Genomic DNA, 22,338 nt, shown 5'->3' with positions numbered 1-22,338 from the left:
GTTACATGCAAGTAATTCATACACCACTTTACACGAGACATCAAACATGACCATTTTTGAATCTGGAAGTTTTTGTTGTGATTTTTTAGGTCAATACTACACTTAACATGACTGCATTCAAATGTCTTTGACTAAAAAAAAAAAAAAAATCAATCCACAGTCGGCTTTACTTTGCTATTGAAAAACAAGTTAAACAGGAAGTGGCTAAAACAATGCCTTCCCTCCCCCGGTGCTGTCGTAAAAGCCACAGAGGAGCTCATACTAATGACTCGTTATCTACATTTGGATCTTTGCTACAGAGTTTCACAATGGCGTCATAAGCAACAGGAAAGTGAAAATTAAAATGGTCTTCTTTAGTAAGGCAGGTGACCAGTAATAGCAACAAGAAACAAAGCCAGATGCTATGATTACGTAATGTCATTCACCGTAGTGGGTAAAAATATCAAACTGACTTACATCAACACTCAACTCGCCCCTGATGGAAGACTACAGAAACATAAATCTGAGGTTAAATGCCAGCACAATTAAGCTGTAAGGCTTTGCAGAAGAATGAAGCAATCAGTAATAATTTACAGTCAGTGAAGACCACCGTTCACTAGACAGCTACAGTCACAACAGGTAAATGTTTACTTCACTGTGACCACACCTTTCACTCTGCACTGACACTGTGTAACCACCCACACAGACTTCATTCACCACTTTAAGCCATAAACCATCAAGTTGATTGACATATTCATCAAGTTTCATGTTTGCTTCATCTTAAGCGTTACATTCAGCTGTTGTTCTTCATCACCGGAAACTTTTAATAACAGTCCCTGATGCTGAAAAGGAGTCTTTAAGGAAAAAGATCCTGCAATCTGGTCTGTGCTGGACAGCTTTTCAGGCCCAGAAGTAATGACTGGAAAGTCACAACAGCCCAGTTTACTGGTGCAATAATACAGGTCACAGCAGTTTGAAAATTAATCTAAATGCAATTCTTTCTGGAAAGGAAACTTGATTTGACAAATTCTTTTATTTATTTGGGTAAGGGACATGAGGCCTCAGGAGGAAGAATGGGAACAGTGAGATTTTGACACTCAGTATGCAAGCACTTAGTCTTCAGTCACACAGTCTTAGAGACCAGTCAGTGACCCCTGGCAACCTTCAATCACTGGGGGGAAAAGGTGGTTACTAACAGATTGCCACGGTCACTTGTACTTACCTGTGTCATAATTTGTGTCAGATAATTTTCCTCCATCCCACTCTAACCCTTATATCCTCTTCTGTCACAACTCTACGTGTCCTCCTTCAGTACATACATAAACCTCCTCTGCAGTGCTCCTCTTTCTTCCTGCCAAGCAGCTCCTTACTTAGCATCTTTGCCCAGTATATCCACTATCCTTTCTCAGCATGATTCCTAATTTTGTGCCAAACTATATTCACCACTTTGGCTAAAAGATTCAAAGACTTTATATCAAAATAAATCCCAAATTGTTAACTTTTCCACATAATATTGTTTCCAAAGTCTTTAAAAATTTTTAAAAGGCCAACACTGATGCCACAGTCAAGTACAGAGGTGATATGCACTTTACCTGGTCAAACAGCTGCTTGCCGGTGGTGCTGGGCTGGATGGCAAATTCCAGCTCAGCGTCCATGGTGGTGACGCGAACATTGACCTGCAGAAAAACATGAGAAAAAAAGTACAAATGCTGACCCAGAGACACAGAGGGGTGCTTATAGGTAAAAAAAAACCAAACAAAAAAAACACCAAGGTAAATCATACTAAACTGCTGCAGAACATAGCTGCAATGTGTGTGTTTATGTGTGTGTCAGTGTGTGTTTGGTAAGGGGGGTGTATTTGCAGAGTAAACAGAAGGGGCTCTGCTTTCTCAGAGACAGACCAGCTGATTGAAGGGAACTGTGCTGCAAAACTGGAGGTGTTATTGATTAAAATATGCAGTGACGAGTCCAACTCATGAAAGTAAGATTAGATATCATAAGCACAGCTTACACCAGTTTCCCAAGCTAATAATGGCACAATGTATGTTATTCTGGATGGTTCAACTGAAGGAACTCCATTCACTCAGTCCTATTCAAAACTTCAGAGTCTTTCACTTCTCTGGTTAATGACTGATCACAGTGACCTGTGCTTACAAAAAGAGGAGGTCCATCGTACTGAAACCTGCTCTACAGGCCCAGAAGTTAATGTCCACTCACAGCCATCCACCCCGGTGATTAACGTGCAGAATCATTTCAAACAATATGACTGCCGTGCCTAATGAAAACTGACGTCAAGTGTGTCTCATAATGGAGAGAAACGGTATTCTGTATTGTCGGTTTGGTTAGTAATCAGTAAGCATGATATGAAATTTACACAAACACCATGCAACAATGCACAAATATTTACAGTGGCTGCTTTGAGGTAACCCACATACTGAACCTCTTTTCTGTGGCTATAATGTCAACCGTCTCTGGTATTTGGGGGGGTTATGAAAAGGCACAGATACTCAGGGTATTGACTGAGCTTATTAATGCCCAGTGAAAACGATACAAAGAGGTTAGTGGACACAGAGTGAGGAGAGAGAAAGGCCTCCAGTGACATCTTTCATCTCCAGTCCATTGTGAACTACACTGAGCCTCAGCGGTGAACAAACTGAATGACGCCCACTGGAAAAGGGATATCTGGGCCGGAGCAGCGATGAATGTGGTGACTCAGAGGGCCGCTGATTCCCATGAAGCTTTGCGGACTGATCAACTAACTGTTACACGCAAATCCTCCAGGGAAGGCAAATCCAATCACAGCAGTGCATGGAAAAGCACCTCACCGCTGTGCCCTTCAGGATATTGTAAGAGCACAGCAGTCAAGTCAGTGGATATTCAAAATGCCCCATTTACTGCCCCAGTCTGCTGCTCCTGTCAAGTCAGGTTAGCCAGTAAACTCACATGACATTAAAACCCAGCAGCAACAAAGCAAACTCTGCTTTACCAACAAAATAAAAACAATGGAGCACTGAGCTCAACCCTCTAATGGCACATGTGCGTACAATTTGAAAGGTTTTGAGTCATTCGCCCAATTAAGCAACCCCTACCCGCTTCAAGTCACAGCTTGGAAGTTGGAGAAGGAGGGGAAGCACTGCATTTACTTTACACAGCAAAACAAAGCTCTCCTTTCAGTTGCAGTGCCCCAGTAGCCTCCAATATCACCATCTACATCCCAGAGGAGAAGGATTACCTACCACAAAAACTTCACCAGAATCGCTCAGAAACGGCTCTATTAAGTATTATTTTTTAGGTTTCTTCTTTTTAAATTACTGTTCTCTAGCGCTTACAGTTTGAGGTGTTACAAATACAGTTACAGATGTAACAGTTACAGATGGAGCATCTAGAAGGAAAAACACACACACACCCTAACCAGAAGAGAATGGAATATATGAATATGTGTAGGAGACAAGCCAGTGGAAACCGGTGAGTGAGTGATATCTGATCTCAAACTAAGTTCTCCAACGGTAACTCACAATAAACTGAGGCCATTCACAGCGGTAAAGAAAACATGACACATATGCTAAAAATACACCAGGCAAGGACCCAGAGTTCCACAAAGAGCAACTTTAGTCAGAGGAAAGTCCAGCAGTTCATATTAACCATTTATACCCCAGCCTCATATTAATACCGGACTTCAAGATTTTAGTAACAGAAGCTCTATTTCCTAAACCCACTGTAACAGCACAGGTTATGCAAATCACTCCTAGAGGAAGATGCACCGCGGTGGTAGCTATGAAACATTAACAAGCAATCCGAGCTCTATGGCAACACAGATTATTAAGCAGTGAGAGCCAAAACATGGTAACAAGTGCACATGATCTCATGGTCAGAATTAAATGAGGCGATCAGACCGCAATGTGGTGCACAAAGTACCTGAAATCAACTCATTCCACTCCCTTTCAAGCTTCAGTCCCCTATTGCCTCCTTGCTACCTGGTTATTTCTACCCAATCACTGAAGACCAACATATCTGCCTGAATCTAAAGATGTTTTATGCTGACACTGAAGTGCATCCATACCAAAATACTAGTTTAGCAAGGGTTAAGAATGAAGTAAAAAAAAAACATTGTGATGTCAGAGAATACAGTTTTATCACTGTGTTAATTCACTCATGGTACTCAATGGACCAAGAAACCACTGTTTCAACTGTTGGGAGTGAAAAGGTCTCTACAAGCAAATGTAGAAGGCATTAAATCTGGAAGTGAAAATAAATGACCAGCCTGGATTAAGGCTCACAAGTGGAATCTTTGCACAGAGCCAGGCTGCCTGTTCCTTCCAGTTTCCAGTCTTTATGTTAAAGCAGTCTCCTAGATCTTCTTTATTAACTCCATCTGCACAAGATGTTGTATGGTTACACTGGGTGTGTGTGGGTTTTAAGGAACAGGCTGGAGGTAATCTTTAGAAAAAGATAGATTAAATTATCTTTTTCTAATCAGGTTAGACACTCATTGCAAGAAAGGTTACTGTAACAGCAATTTGCTTTCACTATTGTTTTTCTTCCTAGAGTGCCATTTCCAAATCTAACATGAAATTGAGACCCTTTAAATTTAGAGGCCTGACTGACTTGGTTATTCCAGTTTCCAAAGTCTATGCGTACATAACCCCTCCCAGCTCTGTATAACCACGAGATTTGATTAACGTTCCTTTGGATGTTTCAGTGGCAAGTTTAAGAAGTTTCTTAAACTACTGGGCATCACCTCAGTAGTTAAACTGTGAATAGGCTACGGTGCATTCTTCGGTGATGACCATTCAATATTTAACCTCTGCATAATTTGCATGGCTTTACAAGAGTCTGGTACAAAGGGAGTCACCATGGCAATATACCAATAAATGACTGCAGCACAGACGGAGAGAGAGAGAACAGGCCAGCTCGTTCTGTCAACATTTAACACAAGTAACTAAAGAATGAGACTTCAAGGACTTGCAACCACTTTGGGATTGGTGAATCACGCCTGGAGGGTGTTCCTCATATGATTGAGTAATCAATTATTTAAAAGGAACAAATAGCAACAATGGGACTGGACATGAGAAGAAAACACCCATCCACAGTGATGCCAGCCACGCCTTGTGTTGATTTTGTCACAGGGCTGTGATCCTGAGGAAATTCTGGGAGCACTGAGGTTTACTTTGGATAACGTGCAATTCAGAGGGGTGAACAGGAGACCTCGCTGCTCGCGCAAATCTGCAATGAAGTCCTGCCCCACAGTGATAAAACACATGGCAGGAATGATTGGTATCACACCCATCATCGGAACTCTAACAGTTGCAGAGTGCCTGTAGGTTTCTCTCTCAGTTTGATTCACATTTAAGGCAAGTCTGCATTTTTGATCCTTTGCTGCTTGACTGTGACTTCACATTTACATTTCCTGACTGTTTCACAGCAGACGGATGGTTAGATGATTTTGGTGAGTTTTTGTGAATTATTACACATAAGAGCTGAATCTATGGATCTATGTCTATGGTTTTGGCACAGATTTTTTTTACACCCATTTATCATGGGGTTGGGACCATTAGTAGGAGCTTATGACACCCCTGAGGCTTGGTTTGTGTCCCTTTCTGGTTTCTCAGGATCATTAGCTAAAATGAAATATACCTTCACATTTGTTCATTAGGGCTTTCCTAAATGTTTTTAGACTTAATTTTGTGTCTTTGAAATAAAGAAATCTGTTAAATTGACACAAAAGGTGCATTTTTCATGAAGAAGAGACAAAAACTACCAGCTTTAACTGTCATTTCTCAAACAAAAATGTGTGTCTAGGGGAAGAAAAAGGGATTTTTGAAACTGCACAGACTGATGATTAAGTAAGAAAATCTTCAACTGACTAATAGATGATGAAATTAAACAGGCTGAATGTAACATAAGGCTCATCTGACTCTCGCTGTGGGTTTTGTTTCCCAGCTTTCCCCACCCACAGCATCGAAAGAAGAGATTTACTAAAAAAACAGTGTCCTACTGACATTTACTCATGCCATGTCTGAAAGACTGGGCGAATCATGAGGCCACACACTGAATTAGTCTTTAGGATAAACTTTTTAGGAAGAAAAAAAAGGCCTTGTGACTTCTTGGTATCGTGGAAAAAAATACTCTGACATGATTTTCTAAAAAGGCTGTTTTGTGTCAACTGGACTCCGTGTGCTGCTGCTGCTAACAAGACAGCAATGATGTCATTTCCACAGTGACGCTCATGACAACCCTGAGGCATTTCTAAACAAACCGACAAATGTTTAGTGATGCTCATCTGGGCTCCAGTCATTGTCATCCCTATATGAATCTGTTTAACAGCAACCTGTCACCATAATAACACAAAATGCACAACTGCACCTATTTCTGATACTGTTTGCCTTTTTCCCATTGAGATACTTTCAAACTGTGAGTTTGACTTGCATGAGTTACTCATGCAAACAACTTGGCTTAATTTATCTTTCTGACACTTTCTATACGGAGAAAAATATTGACATAGGCTTTAATCTAATACATTTCCATAACAAAGAGGTATAGATACAGGACGAGCCATGTGCCACTGTACAGTATGTAAGAGCTCGGGTGGGGCAAAGTGAGTCAGGAGTAATTGAAGGCTAAAAACCTGTTCACATATACATGGTAACTACATAAAATACAGTTTATATAGACAGCAAGTCACTTTTTTTTGCCAGTTTTCCACCCAACATCTGCATTCAAAGACTTTCCACCCTTATCCAGTAAAAGCATATAGCTATTAAAAATATAGATCTACCCACTTAAACAGCAACCACATTTAAAATTAAACACTGTTCACACTTATCTTTCAAGCAAAAATAAATGGAGAACAATAATAAAGATGTAAGACATTGAATTTTTTCAGTGGCATTCTCCTTTAACATGACTACCGTATTTTTACATGAGCTAATAATCTCATAAAGCTCTACTGTCATAATAATAGTGTCGCTATAACCACATTTTTATGAGATTCGCATAATACAAAAATAATAAAACCATTTCTTTATATATTTTTCCGAATAGGATTAGACAGATTTGAGAGCGTGGTAATCGCTACCTGCTGTGATTCAGTTAATACAATCTACCTGTCACAGAACTACAGAGTGAAATTATACAGAAAAATCAAAGGGACTGCTTACCGCTTTGGGCATTTTTCTGTCCTTTTCCCGGCTTCGAGCGAGGAACTGTCAAATAAAAAAAGGAGAGACCTGTACTCCGAGCGACTGCGGCTTTCACTGCGCCTTCCTGAAAAGAGAGAAAGAAGAGAAACGAGTTTCGGCCACTTCTGCGCTACTTAAACCCGACTGAGGATAGCGCGACACTCCTGCGGACTACAGTCATCAGGATGAATCACCCTGGAAACCAAAAAGCCAACGGCAGCCGGATACAATAACATAGGAAGTGGGCTTTTCAGCCTTCAAATTAAGAGCAGTTGGTCTTACTGGTCATTGTTTTCTAGTAATCCCCTGAGACACTGGTTAAAAAAAACATTAATCCGTCGATTATTTTTCATATTTATTACAATTATTATAATTATTATTACCCCTCTTAGTACTATAATAATACGAATTATCAATATCCTTCCACAAAACAAAATAGAGAAATCTTCAGTCTATGAGGAACTTCTAAACCTAAATATTTTCATTTGGAATAACAAAATAAAAACCCATGTTTGCATATTCAAATGGATGTATTTATTTAATTCACAGTGATCCATTGATGGGCACTACCATACTTCTTATCAGTGGATCAATGACGCGCTGTCACGTACGTGGGGTTAGGATAAGTGGTGACTCTAAACTGGTAGTGTGAATGTGTATCTAACACATATGGTTATCCATCTGTGTTAGCCAGCAACAGACTGATACACATTGACCTATACACCTGTACACATTAACAAGGTAAAATGGTGATGTTGGTTGTTTGGCTTTTTTAAATTCTCTTACAGCCATTTCTTGTCTTTTATCAACGAATACCAAAAATGTCGCGCTTGAAAGGCTTTATTTTGAAATGTAACACCGGATATCCTGAAATCTTGCTTTACCTTAACACTGAGTCACACAGACACCATGCAGCTTAGCTTTAGTACAGAAACACACCTCAACCACTACCTTTAATAAACGTAATGGTCCCCACCCGTCTGTGGTTTTGGTCTTTTATTTTGAAGACGTCATTATCTCAAAAATCCACACCCCACTTCATATTAACGGAAGCCTTTCATGCTCAATATTTGCCTGCATCGCGTCACAAAGTCGATTAAAAAGAAAGAAGTAGACAACAGAAACAATGCTGTTTTACAGTGCATTTAGCGCAAGCAGTGCTCAGCTACAGTGTGACAAAACGGGACAAAGTGACGGCAGACAGGGAATATTTCACCGGGACTGTAATGTCTGCTCTGGGTACACACCCACACCGACGGGGAAACGACTCAAGCCCACTTTATGACACGTTCCACTTTTTCCACTAAAAAGATTTCCTAATAAAAATACACGGTAAAAGATTTAGAAAGCGGGCTCCTAAACCCACGCTGTCTTAATGCTCCCCTTTGTGCAGAAGCTTCATCTGCGCCGCCCTCAGCCACATTCCCATTATAATCCCAAAGACACCTGTTGTGAGATTTGCCTGCTTTGTATAGTGCAACACAAACAAAGAGCGCAAAAATAAATAAATAAAACCAAACAAAGTCTTATTTTGCAGCTCTTCCATCTTGCTTTGCTGCCGGGGTCGGTCAGCAGGACGGAGGTGTTGAAATAAGAATAAAGTCTTACCAGAGATGAGACGGTGGTTTGCACGGCGGGTCCGCACACTCCCTCTCCCGCTGCTGCTCCAGTCAGGCGCAATATGGCGCTCATACATCCCTGTGTGCCGCCCTTGCAGGCTGCAGGGCAGCAGGGTCACCACTCGGGGCCCCTGGGACCCGTAAGGGAACTCTGAGGGACTTCCCAACAAAACCATTAATAGTTTCATTGATGTTTGATGAGCATTTTGGGTGTTTTCCCTGCTATAGTGGGGGATCTTGGTGGTTTGTCACAGGGCCCTCAGCTGCAACGTTAAGTGGGATAATAACAATAAATAAATATAAGTATGGTGTGCAATGGCTCTTATTTAAAGTTAGTGTGATGAAATTATGCTATTTAATCTTTTTGTTATTTAATTATTATTTAATTTGAAGGTTTATTTTTAAACTGTGCTTCTCTTTTATGACCTTAAAATAACAGCACCCAGTTAGACATGTTAAGGTATTTCTACTTTTAAGATAGTCAGTTATTTCCTATGTAGCCCAAATTTTCAGTGCATTATACGAAAATCGTGTAATAACATTCAATAACCACAACAAGCAACATAAACTTTTATTTTTCCGGTAAGTTGTCGTGTTAAGAGCGCTGTCACTTTGGCAACTGTCTTTTAATATTGTTTTTTTAATACTTCCTCAATTTAGAGCGCAAAGACTCAGGTGTCACCTGTCCTGAGCGCGGAGTTGCATCACTGCTGAAACTTTAACACGGGAAATAGCGCGTGTCATCCGCCCTGCGCGTGCTGTACCGAGAGCTGGCGTCAGAGGTGAACCGGCCAATGAGAGGACGAGATTAAAATAGACCGTATATATCGGAGGTAGACCTACTTCTCACCATAATACGAAACCAAAGAGCGAGGTGACAGTCCCGCCTGCCCCTGCTTCTGCTGTTACCTCGCTTTCAACAACTACAGCTTCACCAGCACCATCATCGTCATCACAACCGCTTTCTAAGCAAAGTCTACTGAAAATAGGTGTGTCTCTAACACCTGGAGGTTAGCCTGAAACCCATGAAACAAAGCTGGTACCAACATATTAATCCTCGCTGGTTTTTAAAGCAGGAGACATTATCAGCTGCTTTAAATACATTTTCTGGGTGCTGGGATAATGGAGCCGAACAGTCACAGTAATGCAAAGCATTCTTGAATTTGCCTGTTAGAGCACCTGAATAAACTGTTTGCAGTCGGATGCCAGATGCAAATGGATAAATACACAGGAAGGCACTTTGAATGCTCTTCTTGAATATCTGGAGTTCCTTAAAACCTGTTTCACTGCCTGCTCTGCCGATGATAATCTTTTTAAGATTGCTCTTTGAACATTAGATTTTGGCTGATTTTCTTTCATTGGTATGTTGACAGCTCAGAAGCACACAGGAACTTAATTCAGATAAGCAGTAAATGAACAATTGTACTGCAGAACTGAACGAAAAAGCTTGCCTTCAAGGGGGAAAAATGAGGAAACCTGAACTTCAGCTTTTTAATAATTCTATTATCTTGAGGTTGTAACATGTTGCTTCTATTTATAGGTCTATAATTGACAACTATTGCATCGAATTCATAAGTGCAAAAAAGACCCACAGAACTACTAATCATTGGAGCCCAACTGTCAGTCTGCCCCAGGGCAGCTGTGGCTAACTGTAGCTTGCCTTCACCAGTGTATGAATGTGAGAGTGAATGAATAGTCAGTGCTTTAAGTGGCCCAAAAGAGGTGCCGGTACTCTATTTTTTTTTCGCCTCCCCTGAGGTAACAACAACTATATTGAATGGGTTTTATATACAACAGTCAACAGACAACCTTATACAAAATAATAAATCATTTTATTAGTTTGTGGATTTGCTTGAGCTAGAAAGAGCTACTGAACATAAATAAAATGTGCAAAAAGGTATTGAAATTTTTTTTTAACAAAATGTACATAAAATAAATTATAAACTAATTTGTATTTTGCTCTCTCTTGAGTCACTGCTGCTATCAGCAGCAGCACTTGTAAAGTTTTTTGTTTTGTTTTTTACACAAAATGTATATAAAATAAATTATAAAATAATTTGTATTTTGCTCTCTCTCTTGAGTCCCTGCTGGTATCAGCAGCAGCACTTGTAAAGTGTACCTGCAGAGCTTGGTAGTTCTCCCATACTACTTTCACTGTTCTCTCACTTGAAGCAACCCAAACATAATAACCATAGAACAGTAGAATATAATCTTGAGTCTTGAAGATGGTTCATTTCTTTACCCCTGAAAAATATACAAAAGCAGATTCAGCAAAATACAATCACAGTACACCAAATGAAAAATGAGAAATACTGTACAAATCATTTTACCTAGAAAAGGCTCCAGCACGTTTTGGGCTCCACTTTCCTTTCACTTTGGGCTTCGCAGTTTGTGGATGCTGCACTTCTCCTCCCTAGTGCCAGCCATGTCTGCACATATGTTTGTGCGTTAAACTGATCCAAGGGTGGTCCGTTGCATTTCAGGAAAATCATATTTGAAAGCCTTTTGATGTCGAGAGAGTTTCTTTTATCTGTCAAAGTATCATTCATTGAGCTGAAAGCTCGCTCGCATTCACTTGTTGATACTGCAATGGTGTGGACAGCTGTAAGAAGCGGCTTCAGGGCTGCTGGTGTCTTGGAAGCTTTAAGGTCTTTATACTCCCTAAATCCTAGGACACTTTCCCTCTCCCCAACTCTGAATCTCTGACATAAATGTCTGACCGCTGCATCCCCATATTGAATATCTAGAGATGCAGGCCAGGAGTCAGACTGGAGGACCTTGATGTCTGAGAGGAGGTGACTATCTGTCTTTTCAGATGAGGTTTTACTGACATGCGAGGAAGTTGTTGGAGTCATCCTGCACTTAACATTTTCAGCCAGGCTATGGAAAAATTGGCCATGGTTGATTTTTATAACCCTCTGATTTTCATGCAGGCATACATTTCTGAAGATTTTCTCCTTTTCAGCTTCAATGGCAGTTTGTGTGTAGGGACCAGGTGTGGATACCATTGACTCAAACACCCGGATTTGTCGGTCCAGCTGCCTGTCGGCTTGATCCAAAGTCATGTCCCGTCTCTGGAGCATTCTTGAGAGGTCACTGAGTTCTGTGAGAGCGTCATACATGATGCCAAGATTGACCACAAAAGAAACAGTAGTGAGAACATCATTGAGTCCTTTGTATTTTGCTCTCTCTCTTGAGTCCCTGCTGGTATCAGCAGCAGCACTTGTAAAGTGTACCTGCAGAGCTTGGTAGTTCTCCCATACTGCTTTCACTGTTCTCTCACTTGAAGCAACCCAACGCACTGATAAAACACAGCCTATCACAAGGAGACGTTGTCCAACATTGTGAGCACTCTCGGTTAACTCCCTTTGGTTTTTTTGGTGATGCATGGTAGAGGGAGTAAAGCTGATCTAAGAATATTTTAAAGTGGTTGATTCCTCCTACCTCCTTCAAAACATCACAAACTGCCAGTTCCAGTCTGTGATTGGAACGATGCCAGACAAACAGGTAAGGGAATTTGGAACAAAGCTGCGCAGCAACTCCTGCTTTCCTCCCAAGCATCACTGAGGCTCCATCACAAGCAAATGCCAACAAATGTTCCTGTAGGTAGTGAGGGTCAAAGCCATTATTATGAAGACATCCTAACAGTGCTTCAGTGATGTCCTTTGCTGTGGTCCCCTGCAGCTCAATCAGTTCAAAAAATATTGTGTCTGGATTTTCACTGGAAATAGCTGACCGCAGGCACACGACAAGCACAGACTTTCCACTTATTGTAGTGGATTCATCAATGAGCACACACAATTTTCTTTCATTCATCACTATGTCATTGACTACCTTCTTTTTCATTTCAGCTGCAATGTGATCCAGTATATTTGCACATGAGTTATTAGAGTGCAAAACTCTGCCCATCTTGACACCATTTAAGACTTGCAACTGGACATCTATTGGCATGTCTGTAAAGGGACGCCCATGCTTGCCAATCTTATAAGCTGTTCTAAACACATTGCAAGTTGAAGCGTAGTCAGCCTTTCTCATATCTTCAATGTGTTTTTGCATTGTATTTTGTGTTGCCTTCTCTTTTATTTCAACTGCTTTCTTGTGATAAATTGAGTCTCTGTGCTCTTTTATTTTTTTTCGTAGTGAGTTTTGTTGTGCAGCCTTGTCCCTTCCAAAAGACGAGATTAAGCACCCAGTCCACTCCTGCGACACTCTCTGCCCTTGCTGCATGTCCACGCGAGCACAAACTTGACTACACACACTACAACCCAACTTTTGATTTCTGCTGATCAGCCACTTGTAATTTGTGGAGAAATACCGGACTTGTGCTTGGGACCAACATTCTGGCCACTCATGCTCGCTAACGCGGCTGTTGTCATCGGTAGAAATGGTGTCATTCTCGTCCTCGTCGTCGCAAAAAGTGCCGTCGTCCGCGGCTGCGGCACTAGTGCAGCTTTCATCTGACCTGCAGCGATATCATTCTGGCTTGGTGGGGTGTCAGCCAGCGAGTCCTCTGATTCTGACCTTGTTCTTTTACTACTCAGAGTCTGAAGCCAGGAGAGCATATTAAGTGTTCATTGTTTTTGTATTTTAACAGAGCAGCTGTTTGCGCGTTTTACACAACCTCTCCGGACCACGTTGAGTTGTTGACATGACAACGGCAAAAGCGACGCATGCGCTTTTCACTTGTAAAACACATTGGTGTATGGGTAATGTAGTCTCTGCTCTCGGTGGGACGAATTAGGAAGCGTGCTTGTGAAGGGCGCTCTGAAAAGCGGCAGCGCAGCCAAACGATTATAACAGATGTGCAAATGAGAGTACCGGTACGCTAAAAGCACGTTCTGGGCGCATGGAGAGGTGGCGGTACTCTCAAGAGCTATATTTAGAAGTGGCGGTACTGAGTACCGGCGCGTACCGGCCCACTTAAAGCACTGTGAATAGTGGTATTGTAAAGGGCTTTGAGGGGTCCCGAAAAGCGCTATATAAATGCAATCCATTATTATTATTATCATTATTATTATTATTATTATTATTATTATTAACTGATATATCAAACAGGCCGATGTCATCATCTTTGCTTTTTTGTGCTGCTCCCTTTAGAGGTCTCCCCAGAGGCTCATCTGCCTTTATCTCATCCTATTCCTCATATCCTGTCACACCAACCCTCTGCATGTCCTCCTTCACTACATCCATGAATCTTCTCTGAGGTCTTTCTCTGTTCCTCCTCCACTACTATATGGCCAAAACATCTCAGCCTCACTTTTCTACTTTGACTCCAAACCACTCAACATGAGTTGTCACTTTGATATGCTGATTTCTAATCTTGCCCATTCATGCAACTCCAGATGTAAATCTTAACATCTTCAATTCCAGCTCTGCCACCTTCACCTTGGCCTCCTGTCTAATATCATTTGATATTAGCTATTTACCGATCTATCATATCAGTCATTTATGAACAGCCAATGAAAGACACTTAACTTAAAAAGTTAAGAAGAGCCACCCTTCAACCAAAGTATGAATGTTGACATGGCATAGTTTGTCCACCTGAGGGCAGTTATTACCTTCCCTGTTGGTAGCCTGGGTTTGGAGCCGTAAACAAAAACCAGTTCATGAAGAAAAACTTTTATTTGTGGTAAATACTTGTGTATAAATCTCTCTATGAATCAGACTTTTCTGGCTGTGTCTCTTCCTCGTTGAAGCGCTCAAGTCTCTTCTGGGTTACATCGTAGATCATAGCTGAAACAGACAAAAACATGGAAATGTTTCAGTCACACAGGTGCAACCCCACCCCGTCCTGTTTGACTTCAGTGACAGCTGTAATGTTTATCACGCACCACTAGATGGTAGTCACACAATGCATGCTGGGGAAAAGTTTACAAGAAGTAAATGCAGACCTCTACCCTCCTGAACCAAGTTTTTTAGAATTTTTTTTTTAAAACTGCTATTTCCTCTCAATTATTTGCCCAATTATTATAAATGACTAATTTCATCAGTCATTTATAAACTGCACACATGGTCACCAGTCAAATCTAATGTTTAAAGGCTTTAAAACTTGCTGACCTGGGTCTAAAATAAAGTTTTTAAAAAGCCTTTTTTCACCTGCAAGGTGTACTTCCTCCACCCTCAGTGCTGTTACAGAATCCTCAAATAGATTTCAATTTGAGTGGCACGTCCCATTCTTTTCATTTCTCTGCTTTCTATTTGAGTTGGTTTGAACTTATAAAGCACTTTGAAGTGATAAAAAAAAAACTAATGCTAAATAAAAGTATAATTACAGAAAATCTACAGCAATGATGAGTGGACTACAGAAAATGATAAGCTGGGAAAAAAAATACTTAAACATAGCTATGCAGAAGTTTTTGTTAAATATAGCAAATTTAGGTTTGCATACATCAACCCAAAAAATCTCAAAAAAAGGGATGTCATCAAAAAATGAAATAAAATAACTAATGTCTCTTACTGTCAAGAATCTCTCTTGCTGTGTATCTCCTTTCCACCCTGTTGTTCACCTCGTCCATCAGCCATGGGAAGAAATTAGTCTCGATATCTGTAAATCAAAACCACAGATATGATTCATCCGCAAAGTTTGAGAAAATTACCTTTTCATCTATTAATAGACACAGATGTAAGGAAATTACGCTTTAGCAACAGAGGGCAGCGGCACCCTCGTGTGTCAAGTAGGCCGACCTTTCTCCACGGGGTTGTAAAAGTAGCCGTGCCTTCTTAGTGAGGTAAAGACAGCGGGTAGAAGACCGGCCAAGTACTGCTGGGTGTACGCCCGGGCGGCGATCTTCTCTGCAATCTCCTTTTCTTTCCTCAGCACCTCCCTCTGCTGTGCAATTCTACGCTCCTGAGGGAGGAAAGAACCCAGATTAATCTGTTTAATCTGGCACCAAAAAACTCACATTCATGATGTCTGAAATCCTGAAATTCTCCACCATACCTAGCAGGTGTAAGCAGTGCACAAACACTATGACCTCTATTATATCTAAAAAATGTCAGTGAGATCATACTCATGTAGCTTCACTACAGGAGTATGCATAGTGACTCATAAATATGAATTTTAGTACTCAAACACAGTTAATCTGCTTCATCAGCACTGTGACATTACTACCATATCAGACTTGGTTTGATGACACTGTTTCTCTGGCAACATTATTTGTGCTCCCTGTGTGACTTCTTTTTTTTTTTTAAAAAGATGATGAATCACCACACATATCTACAACAGCTAATCTTGACAGGAAATAGATGTCTAAACTGTTCCCACTTTATTAGGTACACCACGCTAATAAGGGGCAGGACCCACTTTTGCCTTGAGAACTGTTTTGATTCTTCATTGTATGGATTAAGCAAGGCGATGGAAACACTCCTCAGAGATTTGGCTCCAGCTTGACATGGACCCTATTGAAATTTCTATGTTTCACCAAATTTGGACCCTACCATCCAAATTTCACAGCAGAAATCAAGATTGATCAGATCAGGCAATTGTAGCCAGTTTCCTGACAGGAGTGGCACCTGGTGTGCTTTTCTTCTGCTGCTGTAGTCCATCTGCTTTAAGGTTCATAACAAGTGATTCTTTTGATTGCCTTCATATCACCTCAGAGCAGTCTGGCAGTTCCAATGTTAATTTTGCCAACAACGATGCAGTTTCTTCAGCTTATCTAATTCAGGGTTATGAGGGAGCTGGGGCCTGTCCAGTAGTCGTAGCGGAAGCAGACCCTGGACAGGTTGCCAGTTTGTCACAGGGCTAACACAAAGAGACAGACAAACATTCACACTCATTGTCAATTTAGAATCACCAATTAACCCAACCCTACTAAATGCTTGTCTTTGGGCTGTGAAGAGGAAGCTGGAGCACTTAAAGAGAACCCAAGCTGATGATGGATTGAGTTGCTGGCCTGTGACTGGCTAATATTTGCATTAATGGGAAGTGCAACAGGGGTACCTATTAAAGTGGCCAGTGAGTGTAATTATAATAGATAACAAAATGGTACTTTAAGTTCAAAACTTAAAACCTGGTTAGCATAAGTCCAGTTGCATGTTTAGGGTTTACAGGCTGCAGACAGACATGTTTGGATAAAGAGACCGTTTCTAGAACTTGAATACCTTCTCCTCGTTGTGTCGTCTCTCCATCTCCTGGAGCCGCTGCACCTCTGCCAGCTCATTATTTCGAAGCTCCTCGAAGGCTCTTTGCTGGGCCTTCAGACAGGCAAGCTCCTCCTCCTCCATCACCTCCAGCAGAGACTGTTCGATTGTCTTACCCACCAAGACCTCCAACACTGGCTGCACCTCAATGTCAAAGTCAAACAGCTGCATAGGGCGAGTATAAAAAAGTGGTGTTTTACTGTGAATTTTACAATATTTAAAAACTTGTTTTCATTACTACCTTACAAAGTCAAAATAAATTAGCAGCACTTTTCTTTTTCAGTTCCACAAAGTTGGGCAATTCACAGGCAACAGAATTAAAGGCAAAGACCAACACTTGAGTCTTGATTACTGACAAGCTGATAATAAAACAGAGCAACATGGAATAAGAAAGAAAAATCAACTTCAAAATAAATAAACCAGAAAAAAATAATATTAAATGACCTCCAACCAGTGAATAAAATAAAATAATGAAACCCAAATTACAAATTAATATGGTTAAAAAAATGGCCTGTATTTGTATAGCGCTTTTCTAGTCCCTAAGGACCCCAAAGCGCTTTACACAACCAGTCATCCACCCATTCACACACACATGTGATGGCAAGCTACATTGTAGCCACAGCCACCCTGGGGCGCACTGACAGAGGCGAGGCTGCCGGACACTGGCGCCACCGGGCCCTCTGACCACCACCAGTAGGCAACAGATGAAGTGTCTTGCCCAAGGACACAACGACCGAGACTGTCCAAGCCGGGGCACGAACCGGCAACCTTCCGATTACAAGGCGAACTCCCAACTCTTGAGCCACGATCGGCCCGGTTAAAATATGGTCAAAATGGTTAAAAAGCCAAAACAAAATATAGAATAACTAGAGAATTGTTAAAACACAGAAAGCAAAAATAACCAAAAGAAGTAACGCCTGTAAAGCAAGCTCATTTCTGCATGTTTGTCCCCTGCCAACTAAATTTGAAAAAAGGTTTTGCCTCAAAACATGCCTGAATGTATAGTAAATTCTGTACTTTAGTCTCCGAGCCAAAGTGATTGGCAGCCTTATAAAGAGAAGTCTAGGTCTGGGTTATTGGCTCCTCCAGAAAAACAGAAGGCAACAAACAGGTCTAACCTTTTTTTATTAGAACTATGTTAATGCTATTAAACAAACCTTCCACTGGGACTACTTACCTCTCCCTCTTCTATCTGTGTTTCGACATCTTTGCCAGATTTGGCAGGTATGAAGAGTGGAGTTGCTGGTCTGTCCAGGAAGGGGTCAGTCTGACACTCAATGTCCGTAGTTGCAATAATATTGCTCAGTTCTTCAAGGTAGAGCTCTGAAAATTAAGCAAGCTCATTATAAAAACTCCATGTTTTTGGAGTCAGAAATAATTATTTTACATGTGCCGAAGTTGTCCAGGGAATTATTTTACCAGTTTGTACATCAGTGTGTTTTCTGCCCTCCAGTGCTTCAGGAGTGTTGGGTCTAAATTGCTCCCTGGCCTGTTTTCGAGCGATGGCTCGTCTCCTGTTGGCCTGTTGTCTTCGTATCTCTGCAGGGTCTGGCTGAGCTGTCTATCAGTGGGGAAAAGAAGGAAAGAACTACAACCTACACTGCACAAAAAACAGAAAATGAATGTTTCACACTTACAGTTGGTAGGATATGCTTGGCGTACGTATTTCCTCTGACAACACGGCGATCATACATAATGTTTCCATAATGACGCTTTGTCCTGCAGGAAGACGACAATTCATTTTAATGCATGCAAAAAGTTTCCAACTATTTCCAGCACCTATAAATGTTCACCACTTCTAAACAACCATCAACTGCTTTGACTCTATTAGGTCTGTGGGAATTCAAAGGCTGAAAATCTTTCTGAAATATTTGCACATACCTCCCTTTATAATTGATTAAATGTCCTTCAACCACTTCAATTCAGTGTCAGAATTAGTAGAATTCATTTAAATCCCTTGATTTCCAGGTTCACACATGGCTTTTAAGTGTAGTCGCCATATTTTCAAGGAGGTCGGGGCTTTGGAAAGGTCATTCGAGAAGCTCAATGTTAGCCTGCTTCATTAATCCAAAACCAGTTTGATTTGTGTTCAGCATTATTGTTCAAGTTTCAGCCATGTGGCTTTTGATTTGAAGTGAAGTTGAAAAATTTGGAGGTAATCCTTCTTCATTATTTTTACTTGTATGCTGCACAAAGCGTGCAACTGGCAGCAAAACATCCCCAGAGCTTGATGCGACCACCACCATACTAGCCAGCTGGTACAGCGTTCTTAGGTTTGAACCTTGTTGGTGAACATCCTAACCAATTTCTTCTCATCTGAGGTAACCGTTTAGGTCTGGAAAAGTGGTAACACATTCTAACAGTTGTCTGAACTGATGATCCAGAAATCTGGAGTTGTATAGAAATGGCTCCAATCATTTTTATGCTGGTTAAAAGAAACTACCAGTTGTGCATAATCATGATCGTTTATTAGGTCTTGGCCTATTAAAAATGTAGTACCTTCAGCACCTACATTTAAATCTCAAAAGATACATGTATGATTTGAGCCTGTGTTTATACTTTTGCACCTAATTATTGGCATTAAAGAAGTATGCTGTATAATCATTTCAACATAGAAAAAAGAACAGTTCAAAGAAATCATTAAAATCCCAAAATTATAGTGCCATTCGTGCCCATGACGAGTGTATTTAAACTTCTGACCACAACTATCTGATTTACTCAATTATTCAAGTAACAGGATGCTTTAGCTCTCGGATTTTTATTACTTGTAAATGAAATATAAACTTCAGCTACTTTTTCTTACAGTCAGTAAAGCCGCTGTAGTGGATTTTATTTCCACAGCCAATATGCTATATTTCAGGTACAGTTAGCCACTTATAAGCTCGCATCTAAGACACCATGAACAACGGCACCGTACTCTTCAGTCGACGTCTCGCTGTACTTTGAGCGGTTCTCGACAGCTCTGGGGCGGCTGGAGAAGGTGTATGTTCCGCTTGGATCTCTGTGACTGTGTGAAGCAAAAGCCATCTTTCAGAAAACCCCAGATACTCTAGCTAACTGTTAGCTTGTTAATGTCAGTGTTTAGGCCTGACAACAAACGGTAACCAAGAGGATACAAACTGTTGTAGCAACCGTCTCCAGGAAGTGTACCATATAAGGTCCATTGAGTCACTTCTTTTTTTCTTTTTTCTTTTTTTGGTTTTCGCTTTCTAATAATACAGAATGTAATAAAACCAAAAGAGTCGGCTTTTAAAATTAGCCCTCTGACATAAACGACAAATTCTGTTTAGAATTAGACTTTTTTGGATTAAACTGTAGCCATGATGTAAGATTTTTTTTTCATGTCTTCAAGACATGTGATGGGATGTGTTTGAACTTTAACCTTTTTTGCCAGCTTTAAGATCAGTTTCATGCCACATGGTCATGTGGTCTAATAAGTTGAAAGTGTATGTCTTTGTATATCGTCTGTCACTTGTATAGGTTTCAGCTGAGCATGTGTTGTAAGTGAAGGTCTTGTGAAAATCACAAGTAAAACATAAAGTCAGCTGTTTGTTAGTGCCAAGTATACAGCTCATAAAAATGAAAAGAAAAATGGGTCAAAGGACTTCATCCTGATACCTAATGGAGAGTCAGGGTGCCGTTGCCTGCTTGTAGACGTTTGTGCATCCCTCTATGGATGTGCCTCCCCAGACCAGCACCGACCCACCACCAAATCTGTCACACTGAAAGATGTTTCTGGCAGCACAACATTCTCCAGGGCGAGTCTGCTCTCATCTGTGAAAAGCACAGTTTCTAGTATTGTTTCTAGTATTCTAAAGCTACTCCCAGTGTGGCACCACAGTGCAGGGCAGTGAGCACAGGGGTCACTACAAGATGTCAGCCCCTTAAGTCACAATCGTGAAATCTGTTTCTGATTGTTTCGTCAGAGACATTCAAGCCACCAGTTGCCTGCTAGAGGTCACTTCGTAGCTCTGGCATTGTAGCTCTCTCATCCTGTTCCTCCTTGCACAAAGGAGCAAATACCGGTCCTGATGGGTTAAGGACTTTCTACACCCCTGTACAGCTCTCCTAGAGTAACTGCCTGTCTCCTGGAATCTCTTCCATGCTCTTGAGACTGTGCTGAGAGACACAGCAAGCCTTCTGGCAATGGCACGTATTGATGATTTGAACTATGCTGTGCACCATCTGTAGGGTCCAGATATCGCCTCATGCTGCCAGCAGTGACAATGCAAAACTAACCTTTAGAAAAATGCAAAACTAATAAAAAAAAATGATGAGAAAAGATGAAGAAGGGGAAAAAAAACCTGTGACCTCCACCTGCAAAACTGTTCCTGTTTCAGGTATTGTCTCATCGATGCCTCTACTGTTAATTTCATGAACACCGAAGCAGCTGAACCTGATTAAAACCCCCCTCTGCGACTTAACTGACCAGCTCAATGATCCATTATTTATTTATTTATTAGCTGTGTATATAAGTAACTGTACATCTTCATGTCTTTATCAAACTGCTTTTATTCCTATGATGATTGTACTTTGTCTCAAAACTGAGCTAAATTAAATCATTCCTCAACTAAATTCCTGAGACTAAAGAGAAGTGGATTGTTATCTTTTTGCCATTAAAAATGCTTCTACTGTAACGATTTTTCTTTAAGGTTTCAATTCTTGCTGTGATCAAAGCCTCCATCTCAAAGTCAAGACTGAACTGCCAGTTTCAGACAAACAGACACGCAGAAACAGCTTTTCAGCCCATAAACAGTCTATTAATGTCAAAAACAAACCCAGTATTGTAAGCACCTGCTAGACTCTTACAACACATCAGAAATTCTGAGAATAACCTCTTGATGCAAGAACGACTTCCTGCACAGAAAAGAAAGCCAAAAGGTGACGGTGTCATCCTGCATCTTTTTGTATTTTTTGCATATAAAGACATCTCTTAGCACTATACGAGGTAAGACTTTCTCTAAAAGCTAGAATTGACAGTAAACATAAACAGAGTTTCAGTGTCTGACTTCAGATGTGAGCAGTGGTGCAAATGTGGTGCTTCTTCACACTATTGCAGCCTATAAAAAAACAAAACAAGCAAGAAAAAGAAAGCAGTACACTTGAAAACAGATTTGTTTTTACCCACAGCTAACACTTCATCCTGGCCCACATGAGTGTCTTAGTAAAAAGCAGAAACTCAGCTCAAGATGATGCTCAACCACAGAGTTTTCAGAGCTTTATAAAAAAGAAAAAGTCTGAACATGTCAGAGAAAAATAGGGCACAGGAACTGACACCAGACTCTGTGTGGAGGGAGGACAAAGGTGAGCGTTCTGTGGTGAGAAGTGGCACTTTTCTTCGTTTCCGTATCGATGATTTAATTATGCCTTTGTCTGTCGATATCGTTACATAACAGGCAAAATGTTTAAATATCCAAAAA

General features: G+C 40.8%; 2 protein-coding genes and 1 pseudogene across 2 annotated transcripts in view; all 3 read right to left on the bottom strand.

Annotated features, from left to right (window-relative positions):
* Positions 1-8,879, bottom strand: part of ezrb (ezrin b) — a 30,122-nt gene extending 21,243 nt beyond the window's left edge. The window contains exons 1-3 of the mRNA XM_085383326.1: positions 8,766-8,879; positions 7,137-7,242; positions 1,572-1,655 (exon numbers count right to left, since the gene is read on the bottom strand). Coding sequence (XP_085239452.1) covers positions 1,572-1,655; positions 7,137-7,148 — 96 coding nt within the window. The 5' untranslated portion in view covers positions 7,149-7,242; positions 8,766-8,879. The remainder of the gene's footprint in view (positions 1-1,571; positions 1,656-7,136; positions 7,243-8,765) is intronic.
* A 2,227-nt stretch (positions 8,880-11,106) lies between these two features.
* Positions 11,107-14,222, bottom strand: LOC146652410 (E3 SUMO-protein ligase KIAA1586-like; annotated as a pseudogene).
* A 158-nt stretch (positions 14,223-14,380) lies between these two features.
* On the bottom strand, positions 14,381-20,019 carry rsph3 (radial spoke head 3). Its single transcript, XM_085382229.1, has 8 exons — positions 19,836-20,019; positions 18,556-18,637; positions 18,338-18,479; positions 18,096-18,241; positions 16,880-17,083; positions 15,461-15,623; positions 15,234-15,320; positions 14,381-14,509 (listed from the first exon to the last, which is right to left on the bottom strand). Exons 1-8 carry the CDS (start codon positions 19,943-19,945, stop codon positions 14,430-14,432), a joined length of 1,014 nt encoding a protein of 337 aa, XP_085238355.1. The 5' UTR covers positions 19,946-20,019; the 3' UTR covers positions 14,381-14,429.
* Between the last annotated feature and the right edge of the window lie 2,319 nt (positions 20,020-22,338).

Source organism: Rhamphochromis longiceps, linkage group LG15 (genome assembly GCF_057381845.1).
Source record: "Rhamphochromis longiceps isolate RC_006_pf linkage group LG15, R_longiceps_female_GT1.1, whole genome shotgun sequence".
NCBI classification, from domain to species: Eukaryota; Metazoa; Chordata; class Actinopteri; order Cichliformes; family Cichlidae; genus Rhamphochromis; species Rhamphochromis longiceps.
The sequence above is the reverse complement of the archived record's forward strand: the minus strand, read 5'-3'. Positions and strand labels throughout refer to the sequence as shown.

Bases quoted from the DNA above. Each gene is read 5' to 3' on its own strand.
- rsph3 (XM_085382229.1), bottom strand. From the start codon at position 19,945: ATGGCTTTTGCTTCACACAGTCACAGAGATCCAAGCGGAACATACACC. The intron at 18,480-18,555 runs GTAAGTGTGAAA...CCCCACTGATAG, and splicing joins CCAAGCATATCCTACCAACT to ACAGCTCAGCCAGACCCTGC. The intron at 17,084-18,095 runs GTAAGTAGTCCC...CGCCCTATGCAG, and splicing joins CACAGATAGAAGAGGGAGAG to CTGTTTGACTTTGACATTGA.